This window comes from Prionailurus bengalensis, chromosome B3 (genome assembly GCF_016509475.1).
Source record: "Prionailurus bengalensis isolate Pbe53 chromosome B3, Fcat_Pben_1.1_paternal_pri, whole genome shotgun sequence".
In the NCBI taxonomy this organism is placed as follows: Eukaryota; Metazoa; Chordata; class Mammalia; order Carnivora; family Felidae; genus Prionailurus; species Prionailurus bengalensis.
Genome location: NC_057355.1, coordinates 117685650 through 117700661, shown reverse-complemented (window position 1 = coordinate 117700661; position 15012 = coordinate 117685650). Strand labels below are relative to the sequence as shown.

Below are 15012 nucleotides of genomic sequence, written 5' to 3'. Positions count from 1 at the left end.
GAAGAGGGGTGGAAAGAAGATAATGCTCCTTCTTATCTGTATGGAGCTTTAAAAGTAAATTCGGGCATCTTACGGGTCATCTTAATAATCATGGGATTTGCCTCCAAATCATACTACCAGTGGGTGGCATATACCCACTAATAAGGTCAACATTCTATGCTAAGTCATGGAAAGTAAAATTTCTAATATTCAGTGTAGATGATAAGAAGACACTGAATAATTAAGGAACGATAATATTTTTCTCTGCTGCTTTCAAAAAGTGTAGATATGGGATAATATCCTACATTAGGCATTTCTATTTGAAGACTGTGATGAGACAGCACAAGGCAAGCTGAGGACAAAGCACAAGTTAAGCACACCCTCCTCCCCTGCCCCCCAGGTGGGATACATGTGACATTCCCCAGGCACTCTGGGCTGCCCAAGAACAAAGGAAAGGAAAGAAAACAAATGGTCAACTAGTAAGAGATCACAGTCATGTAGGACACAAGTCTCCATCAGTTTATAAATGTCTTAGTAAATTACTAGAAAAAGGCAATCTTATCAATAGCCTAATCTCCAGAAACCTATAGACTCAGTTTCCTGGAGCCCCAACATCACCTTCCCCTCCACAGTGATGTGGGGAACAAAGGCAAGAAGGAAATGGCAGGTAAAATTAAATTTCTTTATAACCTGCAGCCCATTTGACAAATACTTGAGACAAATATAGAGTATAACATTTCTCCAGGAACCCCCTACAGTTGTAATGTCCGATGCCTTACTAGAAGGAAAACAACCTTAGCTTGACAAGAGCTAGGACTCTCGTATATTATCAGTCTTTAGTATATGAAAGTCCTTCTGGAGGCCTCCTTTTTGCCTTTACCTCCCCCAGTTCCATAGTATATCACCAGTCATTCTTCACAACTCCAGTGCAGCTTTCTGCCCATGGGTCCTGTCCCTGCACTTTAATAAAATCACCTTTTTGCACCAAAAACATCTCAAGAATTCTTTCTTGGCCATCGGCTCCAGACCCTCATCACTCCAAAACCCCATGAATGGCATGAATAGGTTAATACATTTGTAGAGCAGTTTCAGAGGCAGTGTCATAATCATCTCTGACTTCTCTTTTGGGCTCAACTCCTTTACTTTTCTGTAGACTGAAACTTGGTTGATAAAGTGTATGTATATGAATCTGGATAAGGAAAAGTAATTAGATTTTTTTTACAACCATTTTGCAGTCACTAACGGATGTATCCAGAGTTAAGAAAAGCTAGATGAAGGACAAGGGGCCTACGCAACTTGATTTCAGGAAAGTTCCTAGTTTTAAATATTTATGAACACAAGAGAAAAGTAATCTTGTTACCTAAACTCATGCAGACTAAATAAAGTCAACAGAAGGAAGAGAGCTTAAGTTCCGTTTATTAAATGTCCTCACCACTAGAGAACACATCAAATGTAAGATGAAGTCGGATAGCCTGTAGATCTCATTTTTATCCTTTTATTTAACTTGAAATATAATCATTGTCAGTTGGCTGCTGGGGACCAACCCTTTAAGACCCCTGATGTCCTGTCTATGCAGCCTTGCCTCAGGGTCTGGGGAATGCAGAAGTCAATGCTCAGAAACAGGGTCAGGGCCAAGAACGGACATCTGGAACACTGGCATCATTCGAGATGAGACACACTTCTGCCCTTGTGGCACTATTTCACTCACTCACTAATGAAGTATTTGGGGAAATCAAGAATTCTACCTGCTCTGGCATCTATCATATTTACTAATATTCTTTCAATGTACATTTACACACAGCCAGCAGATGAGTTACTCTGCTTTAATGAGGGTGGAATAAAGAAGAGTTTATAGCAGTACCCTTGGCCATGGCAGGTGCATTCATATGGTATCAGTTTCAGGATATGTGAGGGTGCATGTGAATATACCTGGGACTCAAGGCATCTCAAAATCAGTAGCACGTTGAGAGATGACGAAGGACAAGATGGGTGTGGGGTTGGTACTTAGGAATCAGCCACTAGTATTTTCTACCAACTCCTCACTTTGCGAGACACCTGCCATTACCTGGCTTCCCAATTTGGAAGTAAGAAGATCTGAATTTGAATGCCAGTGACACCTTTGCTAAATGACCACAAACAAATCACATCACTTCTCTGCCCATTGATATTCTTGTTGCTGTAAGGATTAAGTGAATTAACGTATGTAGAGGTGCTAGCCCATAAAAGATGCTCAGGAAATGTGTTGATTAGAATTTGGAATTTTGTGCAGTTGAGGTAAAAAGTGTAGTCTCCTTAAACAAGGACTTTTATGTATTTTCATTTCTTTGCCAAGCACATCCCAGAAACACTCAGAGGAAAAACCTTACGTTAAAGTAGTTTGAAGTTGAAGGAGATGAAGAAAGAGTCCTTTCCTTCACTCATCAGTGTCTCTGACTCCAAATGCCCTTTGCATATGCAGAGCATTTAAACAATGCTAGTTTTACCCCCTTCCCTATCGAAGTTTAAATATTCCAAATACAGAAGGATTTATTTCCTTGGTTTCTTGGTTTTTAAAACACTGCTAACAAAAGGGGGAAGCAACAAACATTCACTAATACTACAGCAAATTAATGAAGGCAAGGCTTGGAAGGAATGCTTACAAAGGGCTCCTAAAGTCTCCTCTGTTCTGACTTGACAAACAAGCCTCATTCAGGAAATGATTTCCCAAATAATAATCCGTATGCACAGTTATAAATGAAGGTGGTCTCTAGCTTTCAAATAACACACTGCTTGGTGGGAAGTTTATTTTTGCATTTGCTATAGAATGAGAGGATGGTAATTATCTAGAGGTTATATCATTCAAATAAGGAAACAAAGTAAGGAGGGGGAACAAAAACCCACTCCTGAAAATTTCTCTTTGTAGAATTGTTCCACCCCGCCCCACTTGTAGCTTATTTGCTAAAAGACCTTACTTCTGAAAACAGGAAAATGGACTTTGTATGAAACACTGGCAAAGAGAAGAACCATTTCTTCTGAGCCTTTCCCTCCTTTACCAAAGTACTAAAATCCGAATATAATTGTAATGCATGACAAGTAGAGCTGTTTCATGAGTTGGCTTGGGTAATTTTAGCCCAAGGGCTGGAGAGAAGGGGAAGAGTCACAGGCACAAGGCAGAGAGCCCTGGGCTTCACTGTATTTAATTCCACATTTGTGCTTTCTCTGAACACCTCCTTAACCACAGCACTAGGATCTGTTCCACCTCACTAGTGCTTCCTTGCTGTCTAACATTGGGCACGTTAATCTAAAGAAGCCAATTCTGTAAAATGGGGAGAACCAGTACCTAGTAAACACTTTGAGGAGTAAATGAAATGACAAACACACAGAATATCTGGGACCTCGGCTTCCACCAGAGGTAACTTGGTACGGGACTTGTCCTCCCATCGTAAGTAACTAGAAAAACTGACGAAATATCTGAAACAACTTTTTTTCAGACATTTTACAATAGGCAGCATTGGATAGTGATCCCAGAGAAAAAAGAATAAAAGAAGATGAGCCCTCTGATCCCACCAGGTTTTCTACCTGGAGGAACTTTTGGAACAGCGGCACAGTGCACGGCTTTGAAGAGGGAAAGCCAAAATATACTGGAGTTCAGGAAGCCTGAGGTAGTTGATGTTCGCAGGGCAGCATACCAAAGGGGAGGAAACTACGCAGTGAAAGAGGTTCAGAAATCCGCATAAGGGTCTCCTTGAGTCTTGGGCTCACGATGAAGCTGCACACACAGAGGAAGATTCCACAAGCCAGGCAAAGAAAAACTATTAGGGTAGTGTACAGCATGGTGATCACGGTGAATAATACTGTATTGCATATCTGAAAGTTGCTAGGAGTAGATCTTAGATGTTCTCATTGCAAGAAAAAAGATTTTTTGTAACCTTGTATGGTGACACATGTTAATTAGACTTGTGGTGGTGGTCATTTCACAATACATGCAAGTATGGGATCATTATGTTGTACACGTGAAACTAACATAATGCTATATGTCAATTATAACTCAGTAAGAGAAAGAGGGAAAAACTATTAGGCAAAGAAAAACCACCGAAGAATCGTAAGGCAAACAATTCTCACGGCTGACATAGGGTTGGAAGGCACTCAAGTTCTAACCAGCCACAGTAAAGAGACCTCATTGAATATGCAGGTCCTCAGACATAAGAAAAGTCATGCCTTAGTAGCAGAGCTACATTAGAGAGTAAACACTGCCCTGGGTATGCTTAAGAACAAGATTCATAAAGATCAAGCTGTTTTGTAAGTAACTTGACTGCTCACCAAAGCAAAACTCAACACTCTTTGAAGAAGACAACACAATCTAGACACTCAACCAGAAAACATTCAGAATATATACTCTCCAATCAAAAGTAACCAGACACATGCAGCGCTAAAATGTAACTCAAAAGCAAGAGAAGATTTGTTAAATGGAGGCTTCAAATGACAAGGACGACAGAATTAACATGCAGAGACTTGAACACAGCTATCATAAATACATCAAGGAGGGGCACCTGGGTGGCTCAGTCGGTTAAGTGTCCCAACTCTTGAGTTGGGCTCAGGTCACGATCTCGTGGTCGTAGGATTGAACCCTGCATCCGTGCTGGGGTGCAGAGCCGGGAGGCTGCTTGGGATCCTCTCTCCCTCTAGCCATCCCCTGCTCACGCATTTTCTCTCTCTCTCTCTCTCTCTCTCTCTCTCTCTCAAAATAAACACTAAAAAAATAAAATAAAATAAATATATTCAAGGATTTAAAGGACAACATGAACCTAATGAAGATAAACTAGATAACTGAGAAGAGGACCAAATGCAATTCTGGCTTCTGAAGATGACGATATCTCAAATGAAAATTTCACTGGACTGGATTAACAGCAGATTAAGACACTGTAGAAGCAAAGCACAGTGAACTTGGAAGATATACTAATAGGAATTATCCAAATGGAAGCACAGGAAAAAAAAGGTTAAAAAAATTAAAACAGCTTCATTAACCTGAGGTACACTAGTGAGTGATCTAATGTATGTGTAATTGGAAATTCAGAAGATGGCAACAGAAAAAAAATGAAGATTGGCAATTACTACTTTTATTTGATGGAAACTATGAACCCACAGATCCAATCACACCTACACTGTCATATGTACAAGAAGTGATCCTATAGGAACACTTGTCCTGGAAAACATTTTCTCTTACTTATTATTTATTTATTTATTTATTTAGAAGATTTTTTTTTTTTTTTAGTTTATTTATTTTGAGAGAGAGAGAGAGAGCTAAAGAGAGAGAGGGAGAGAGAGCACAAGCATGGGAGAGACAGAGAAGTTGGGGGGGGGGCGGAGGAGGAGAGAAAAGAATGGGTCCCAAGCAGGCTCCACACTCAGTGCGGAGCCCGATACAGGGCTCGAAGTCATGAACCATGAAGTCGTGACCTGAGCTGAAATCAAAAGTGAGACACTGGACTGAGCCATCCAGGTGCCCCAGCATTTTCTGTTTTTAATGATTATACTGAAAGAGAGAGTTTCCTGACACAAAGTAAGGTTAGACAAAATGTGGTGAGATTATCTTCTAGCACACAGAGCAAAATCTTATCTTTGGGGGTGCCACGGCCAATGAGAAGCTGTGGGACGTGCAGAGGCTGGTTTTGACACTACTGGCTTGAAGTAAGAGAGACAAACATGCAAACTGCCTCTTTTAGAGCTTTACAATAGAAATACTTTCCGACTTTTTGTTCCCTGGAAGAAATCTGACACTCTGAAAGGACAGAAAAAGAAACTGTCTGCTCATTCCTCTGCTCATCAGCTATGCCCTGAAAGGTTACTAGGGGTCTTAAAGGAACCCTTCCCTGCTGAATATTACAGAACAAGTATGCTGCTAGAGGAGGTCAGCTAACCCAGGCTTATCCCCCTCTAGCCTGTGCAGCTATTGGGATTTTGAGGCAAAATATGCGTACGGTACTTATTTTATTTCAGTGTCTTACTTGATGCCACACTGCTTAAGTATGGTCTTGCTATACTTTTCTCATGTTGCCTTTCATCATCAAGAGGCGGCTGGGAATGTGTGAACACACAAATAATACACAGTCTTAATCAATTTCCAATCTGGCCATTCATGCATAGAAGCAGGGTGCTTAGTACACTCTTCCCAGAAGCTTTCATATAGCTCTTCGTGGTGGTGGTAATTTATAGAACACTGCAAACTAGGACAACATGAATGAAGCGTATAGGGCAAATGTCAGAAAATCTGGGAAAGAAGAGTTCAGGACATATTAAGATTTAACGTTTTATGCAATTGCAAGTAGAGTATGGAACGCTAAAATAATATTTAAGAGTCTAGGCTATTTATGGGCTTTAATAGTCTCTCCTGCATGTCGTTTCCAAGTTGGCAACAGCAAAACCATGGCAACAGGAAATTCTTCCCTGCAGTGGAGTTTATGAATGCTTTTCTGTTTTCATGACTCAACTCCTTATTTAATTTCCTGTACAGAAAATCGGAGATTACTATAGACTGCCATACAGATGTGCTAATCCAAAGACCCTCTCAAAGAAAAACAGGTCATAGGTGTCCATGGATGGATTCTGAGATAAAATTTAAAATTGCCTCCTCACAGACACACAGCAGACATCAACACACTGTAACCTAAACAGATGTTGGAGAACGTAACTATTTTATTAACGGCGTGGGGAATGGGAGTGCACAACCTTGTGTGTTCATGAGCCATAGCTAAAAAGACTGTTCCAGTATTGTGCTCTTAATCAACATATTTCAGGAGCCAAACTAATACCAAAGCTAAGAGGCCTATTTCCTTAGGGATTCAATTAGAGTACGAACAATAAAAATAGAAAAGAGGCAAACAAAAAAACCTCAATCTTAATAGAAGACAAAAATGAATAAGGAAACCCTTATCATGAAGATTGACTGCATCCATAAGCATGGGGATTACAAGATAAATCAACGAAAGTAAAAAATTCCAGGGCTTATGACCAGATGGCTACAAGATTCTGGAACTTTTAGTCGCTCTAACGTTCACCTAACTATAGTGACATTTACACAACCCTATCCAGGAGCAATCCCGCGTGAGTTGCACCCCTGCCCTATCGCTCCATCCACGCTTCTGAGAACACCGTTTCTTTTTAACAGTCCGATCCTAGCTACTTTGATTACAGTCGTCAAATGTTTTGGGGCCGCGTCCTCCTTCTCTGGCTTCCTCTCCCCCATCCCTGGCGGTGTTCTGCAGTAAATGGCAATATTGTTTTATGGGCAATTTAGCAGATGAACATCAACACAGCAGGACGGAAATAAGCCTAGCAGGAGAGTGTAAGTATTTCTTACTTTTGGTGTCAAGCTGTGCACGGTACTTCTCAAATCCTTTGAGCCGAACGCGTTCTCCCAACAGCTGAAGGAATTCCTCAAAGGCCGGGCCGGCTGACTCATTGTTGTATATCTCTTCTTCGGTGCTCTGTCCAGCTCTGCAGTACATGATGCCTACCTTCTGCTGATAGTTCAGCTGCGAAGAGAGGCGGTACGAGGCATATAAATACAGGCAGATCCACTGTGCCCCACTGAGATGCTCCTAACTCCTGGAGGGCACATGCCCAGCATGGCTAACAGGTCTCTTCTCTTCAAATCCTTCTGTTTTAATCCTTCTGTCCTCTAATCCAAAAACTAACAGTGGAACCAGCATCTATAATTATAATCTTCACAAATTAACAGAAAAGGTCAGGAAAATGAATTGAAATTTTCTGTATGTCAAGATAATACATCATGAGAACAGATGTTGATACTTCAGGGAATTTTCTCTGAGTGGATTACAAAGTACAAAATGAGGCTATAAAAAAAAATAACAACAACAGTTGGACAACAAAAGGTAATTCTTTTTCAATAATTTCCGCCTTTTAAAAAGGGAAGGCTGGGTGGGGCACCTGGGTGGCTCAGTAGGTTAAGCATCTTGGTTTCAGCTCAGGTCATGAGCTCGTGGTTCGTGAGTTTGAGTCCCACATCAGGCTCTGCGCTGCTAGCACAGAACCTGCTTGGGATTCTCTCTTTCTCCCTCTCTCTGTGCCCCTCCCCAACTTGCTGTCTCTCTCAAAAAATATATAATAAGTGAACTTTAAAAAAAATAAAAATTGAAAAAAATAAAAAAGGAAGTCCTTACAAATTTAAAAGCAGAGTTCCACTACACAAAAAATACTTTAAAATTGTATCTTTTAAAATTCATATCGTTTTGGACTAAGCAGCACATGAATGTTCTTGCTAATTTTTTTTTTCTGGTAAAACTGGGAAAGATTTCTCTCCCAATGCCATTTTTCCAATATACTAAATTATAAACCTCAGTTGTATCTTTCTTAGAGCACTACCATCATCAACAATGTACTTTTCAAATATTTTTCTAAAAGATGAGTGCCTGAATAGAAACTTTAAAAGGGGCTTCATAATGGCAAATCAGCTAGTGGCAAACAATCCTTCCTCAGAGACAGTTAAAATGAAGCATTCAAGAGACTTAAATATGATGTGACATTAATCAAAATATTTGCTCATCATTGAGAAGTCTAGTCATTCTGCAAACAAATTTTAAGGTGGTATTAGTCATTTAACAAGACTTTGTGTGTTGTTCTCAATACAAAAATTTAGACTTTGGGGGCGCCTGGATGGCTCAGTCAGTAAAGGAGCCGACTCTTGATTTCGGTTCAGGTCATGATCTCACAGTTCTGTTCGTGAGTTCGATCCCCACATTGGGCTCTGAGCTCACTGCGCAGAGCCTGCTTCAGATCTTCAGTCTCACTCTTTCCGTCCCTTCCCTGCTCGCACTCTCTTTCTCTCAGGAATAAATACACGTTAAAAAAAAATTTTTTTTTTAAATACAGACTTTAAATTCTCTACTGAAATCGAGGCAATCCACACTGCTTTGGCCTATATCCAGAGCAGCGCCACGACTGCTGCCTCAGGCAATTTTTATCTCCTAAAAAACGAAAGGGACGGGAAGAGGCAAAATTGTAACAGCTAACATTTATTGAATACCCGCTGTAAGCCAATCATTGTTTAGTACTCAAGATACATTAGCTTATCTTCGTAACAGCCCATAAGGCAATTATTCCTGGGTGACAGATAAGTGAAGGCGGAGGCTGGAAAAGGAAGTAACTAGCCCAGTAGGGAGAGACACAAGACCACAAATTGTCAGTCCTGTGATTCAGCTCTCTTAAATATTACCACGACTCAACCAGGCTAGATTTCTATCGCTGCAACATCCGCCACAGCCCCGTATTTGCAATTCTGAAGTTGAGAGGTAAAAACAAAATGTAAGCAAACACTTTTGGCAGTAAAACTTGATATGGACTGACATTAATACTTCTAGTTTATTTCTCATTGTGTGACTTCACACTTTTCCCCCCTGGGGAAATACTTATGTGATTGTGGGGTGTTGTCTCAGATCCCATTGGGAATATTACTACATGCTGTATACATCCTCTGGACATTTCTGAGCTCTGAAACGCATCGAGCTCTCACCGTTTTACATAAGGGACTGTGAACCTGAACTACTCTTTCCAACTTTCTAAACCAGATGATTCAGAATAGTAACAGGAAAATGTCACAGGGGACAAACTCTTGTTTGCTTTCCTCCCTCCACTGCACACAACCTTGTTGACAAGGAAGCTCCATGGCCTTTACATGACCCAGAGACATGAGAGCTCCCTAGGAGTGCTCTAATCGCGCAGAATTGGCTCTACCTTTCTCCGCCTCCTCCAACAAGCAGAAGGTAAAGTTCCCAGTCTGAAATTAGCAAATAACTGGATACGGTGATACTGGAATATTTTCAAAATAGCACGTGACATCACACCATTTCTATTTCATCATGGACAAAAGCACATCTAGGATTTAGTTCCTTTCTGTATACCACACGTGGGAAAGTCGAAATAGTGCACACCACTGACATTTCGCCCTTCTCTCGGCTGGCCGGCTTCAAATGTCTGAATGTGGCTAATGCTGGCAGGAGGGCTGCCACAGGTAGAGACCTCAACTTGGCTTTAGAATCAATCTGAGTACCTACCCTAGTAAGACTTAACAAATAAAAAATAGCGGTAGCCTCCATGTCAGTTACAAAATAGCCCTTAATACAGCCAGACCCTTACTGTCTCCCTGCAGGGAGAGCTATCAGAGACAAAGCAATGCGGCGAAAGCAAGGGGTTTGGACTATTTGCTGTTTGGCTCTGTGCCTCCCAGATCAGCCTTTCTCATGCAACAACGTACAACAAAGTCACCCTGTTCAACAGAAAGCATCACAGGAGCACTGGATTTGTGGATGGCTTTTTTAAACTTCTCAGATAAAGGCCTAAGATTTCCCTATGCAACATTCAGAGGCCTTCATTTATGTAACAAAGGAGTTCACTGCAGAGAAAAGTAAGGAAACTTCCCCCCAAACCACTGGAGAAGCTGAATCCAAGGACAATGAGACAATGTGCCGCCTTCTTTTGACTGATTTCTCATACTCTAGTGAACTCCACCGGCAGCCAGGAGAACCAAGTGATGTCTGCTGCTTGTGAAAAGAAGGAGCCTTTAAGAGGATTAGGAAATCTGTTAGAATGTCAAATGTCCTTCGTTTAGGAATTGTGCCGAATGTCACTGCTCTATCCTCTAACGTGACAATATTCTTGGTTTCCACTGCAATTAAGTCAAGGTAGGTGGCATTCTCTGAACGCAGGCTCCTGTAATCCTTAGTTAGCAACCATGTTCTCTGCCAGAATGAGAGGAGCTGTTGAGGAGGAGTTATGTCAATGTAACAAGCAACATTTCAAGGGAAAGAGCAAATGTAAATGGAGTCAGAGCCGCGGATTGGGGTTTTGAGTTAGGAGGTTACGTAAAACAGCACTCTTTTTTGTGAGACGGGCACAAACACACGCGTATGGGTTTACACATACGAATACGTACTACTTCCATGTGATGCTCAAAACGGAGTCATGATGACACCACAAGCCATTCTGAGGACACGCTGTGTTTATCCACAGTTCAGGATTTTTGCTTTGGGTAATCCCAGGATCATGCTATACAATTCCATGCTTGCCAGGGAGCATTATGGACGTGTCTGGACACTCCACAAATGCTATAAAAAAGAATCACGGTCAATCCTACAGGACACAGGCTGTCTCTGAGATGAAGGCCTCGAGTCTGGATAAAGCAAAGTGTCCCGAGCACCCGCCGAAAGTGACGCGGGCTCTCACAGCTCAGGACCAACTGTACGTAAAATTGTTCTTCCTCTGATAAAGTGGATACTTCAACACAGAATCAAAGAGACGAAAACTGCAATCTGATTTCCATAGCCCTGAGTTTCTGGAAAGATGGGATGATAAAGTCAGAGCCCTCTACCAGGAGAAACAGATTTGAAGAACCCGCTTCTCGGAGAACTGGTCTGAGGTTCGGCATTTTCACCTCTTCTTGCCTGCTGTCACAGCCTTGGGAAGGTCACTGGGGTGGCAAAGAGCACGAGAACAACCCAGTTCTTAAATTCTTATACAACTTTTACAGGGTCTGATTTAATCCAGAAATTTAAAACCGTCACTAAAAGGTGCTTACTTTACTGTGAGGCAGTTCTGAGTGTGGGCTGTGAAGCCTTGAGGAAGCCTGAATGCTACTCTGGGACACAGATATTTGGGAATAGTTTGATGCCTACAGTTCCTGCTTTTTATTAAACTGTTAGGTCATACAAAAGCAGTGTTTAATCTGAGGGTAATTTTGCCCCACTCACTATTGAGGCAAAACTATTGTGAGACTACTCCCTGCCGTGTGAACTATGAGGTTCTCCAGTCGACCCGGTGGATGCAAAAACTGTCCTCGGTTTTGTGGGGGGACTGAGGATTTGCCTCCCTAAACCTGTAGGGGGGTTCTCAAGGCTCCTCCAGCAGTTTCCTCAAATGCATGCACTTACCCCTCCTGGGCTTCCCTGGACTCACCTGTAAGTCTCCACTCAGGGAGACTCCTTGGGCATTCCCTGCCCCCGCCCGGCCATGCTCCTCCCTGTGCTGCAGTCTGCAAACTCTTTAGGTAGAAAGCTGGTGTGACCTTACCCTTCATTAATCTGTGTCCCAGCTCCCAGAGATCACTGTCCTTTGCTGCCTAATGCCCAATGTCATAAAAACCACAGTTTCATTGTTTTGCCTACTTTTTAAAAGGTTGTTTCAGATGGGAAGGTAAATCCAGTCCCTCTTTCTTAATCCTAGATGGAAGCAGAAATCTGGGGCGCCTGGGTGGCTCAGTCGGTTAGGCGGCCGACTTCGGCTCAGGTCATGATCTCGCAGTCTGCGTTCGAGCCCCGCGTCGGGCTCTGTGCTGACAGCTCGGAGCCTGGAGCCTGTTTTGGATTCTGTGTCTCCCTCTCTCTGACCCTCCCCCGTTCATGCTCTGTCTCTCTCTGTCTCAAAAATAAATAAACGTTAAAAAAAATAAAATTAAAAAAAAGAAATCTACCCTTGAGTTTTTGTCAACTTTATTGGTATATAACTTCTGAACAGTTAACTGCATCCATTTGATTTAATGAGTTCTAACACATCTGTACCACCATTAAAATATAAAATTATTTCCATCATCTCCAAGTTTCCTGGTTCCTGTGTACAGCCCATCCCTGCATCAACTAACTCAAGTGACCAGTTTTTCCCCCCAACTATAAATTAGTTTTGCCTACATCTTTAAAGAATATTTTTATTGGGGAACATCCATGGTGAGTTACTCTTTTGGCACTCTAGAAACTCCTGGTGGCTTCTACCTAAAATCAAATGGCTGATTTTAACAGCTAGTTGTCCTATTCTTCTTTGAAGGTGTTTTTCCCCCCCTGGCTATTTAAGATTTTTTCCCTTTTTCTTCTAAGTTCAGAAATTTTGATTCTGATGGACATATGCCTAATTTTCTTTGTATTCATCTTGCTTAGGGCAGGAAGAGCTCCATAAATCCATCTTAATTTATTGTCTTTCATCAGTTCTGGAAATCTTCTACCGGTATTTCTTCAAATATTGATTCTGTCCCCTAAATAATGCTTTACTTGGTTTCCTCCTGGGAATTCCATCACACATACGTATTTCACTCTGGCCCAATGTGTTTTAGGTACTTTTCTGTATTTCTCATATTTTTTGTCTCCATTCTTCAGTTAAAATTATTCTGGTAACTGCACCCCTAGGTTTACTACAACATTATTTACATAGCCAAACTATGGAAGCAGTCTGAACGCCCATCCACTGATGAATGGATAAAGATATGGGGTGTGCATATGTGTGTGTGTATGTATGTATGTGTATAAACACATGTGCGTGCGCGTGTACACGCACACACATTCACAAAGTATTATATAGCCATAGAAAAAGAATGAAATCTTGCCATTTACAACAACATGGATGGATCTAGAGAATATAATGCTAAATGAAACAAGTCAGTCAGAGAAAGACAAATACCACATGACCTCATTCATATGTGGAATTGAAGAAACAAAACAAATGAACAAAGGGAAAAAGAGAAACCAGGAAACAGATTCTTAACTATACATTTTTTTTTAATGTTTATTTATTTTTGAGAGAGAGAGACAGAATACAAGTGGGAAAGGGGAAGAGAGATGGAGACACAGAATCTGAAGCAGGCTCCAGGCTCTGAGCTGTTACCACGGTCCGATGTGGGGCTCGAACTCATGAACCGTGAAACCATGACCTGAGCCGAAGTCAGACGCTTAATCGACTGAGCCACCCAGGCGCCCCCAAGCTCTTGACTATAGAGAACAAACTGACAGTCAACAGAGGAGAGTTGGGAGGGGGTAGAGGGGGAACTAGGGGATGAAGATTAAAGAGAACACTTACAGTAAATGTTGTCACGAAGAAAAGAGAAGAAAAGAGAAGAAGAGAGAAAAAGGAAAAGAAAAAGAGAAATGATTTTTTCTCTTCTGCTCTAATATGCTCTTAAACACATCTATTTAAATTTTAACTTTGGCCTTTGTTTTTCCATTCCAGATTTTCAATGACTGTTTTACAGATTCAGTGATCCCTGAACTTTGTTTTTGATTTCTGCAGCCCTCATGAAATCAAGGCTAATTTGTTACCTAACTTTTATCTGAAACTTTATGCTGAACTTAGGCCCCAAACCACGCATAAAACAACGAATGTCTAAGGAAAAAAACACTACATGATATTGTTAATTTTGATGAATACATTTTCTCAGTTATCTTCTATGAATCAAGTTTTTGGTGTTATGTTTCAGAACTCTTTACCAGGTCCTAGATCCCAAAAAGTTTTTCCTCTATCACTGTCAAAATTTGTATAGTTTTATATTTCAATCAATGATCAATTTGAGTAAGTTTCTGTACAATGTGTAATATTTAGGTCAACATCATTATTTTTTCTATGGATATTTAATTGTCCCAGCACCTTTGTTTGGAAAGCCTATCCTTCCTACATCAAACTGTTGTTACATCTTTGTCAAAATCACGTGGATATATGTGGGGATGGGTGCTATTTCTAGTTTCTCTATCCTGTTCCACTGATCTATGAGTCTGTCCTCCCAATAATATAATGCAGTTTTGATTAATGTAGTCACATAATAAGTCTTGAAATCAAATACAATGATTTCTCCCATTTCATTCTTCTTTTTCAAAATTGTTTTAGATATTTTAGGTCTTTTGCCTTTCCATATAAATTTCAAAATAATCTTGTCTACAATTACAAAAAAATCTTACAGGGATTTCAATATCGTGTTAACCGTATATTAATTAGGGCAAAATTGACATCATTAAAAATCTTGAGTTTTTCAATCCATGAACATAGTATGTCTCTCTGTTTAGTTAGGTCTTCTTTAATTTCCTTCATCAGTGTTTTATAGTTTTTAGCACACTAGTCCTATACATGTTTTGTTAGATATATACCCAAGCATTTCATTTTTTATTATGGGATTAGAAGTGATATTGTATTTTAATTTTAGCTTCCACATGTTCATTAAAATAAATCAAACTGAGAACTACACCAAAGCAAAAAGGCTTTGCCCAACAAAGGAAACCATCAACAAAAGGA

At 40.7% G+C, this 15012-nt stretch overlaps 1 protein-coding gene across 16 annotated transcripts in view; it reads right to left on the bottom strand.

Annotated features, from left to right (window-relative positions):
• The window catches only part of SIPA1L1 (signal induced proliferation associated 1 like 1), a 368796-nt gene that overhangs the window by 81706 nt on the left and 272078 nt on the right, over nucleotides 1-15012 (bottom strand). For all 16 annotated transcript variants that reach the window (XM_043556489.1, XM_043556499.1, XM_043556493.1 and 13 more), the window contains one exon: nucleotides 7316-7490. In XM_043556489.1, coding sequence (XP_043412424.1) covers nucleotides 7316-7490 — 175 coding nt within the window. The remainder of the gene's footprint in view (nucleotides 1-7315; nucleotides 7491-15012) is intronic.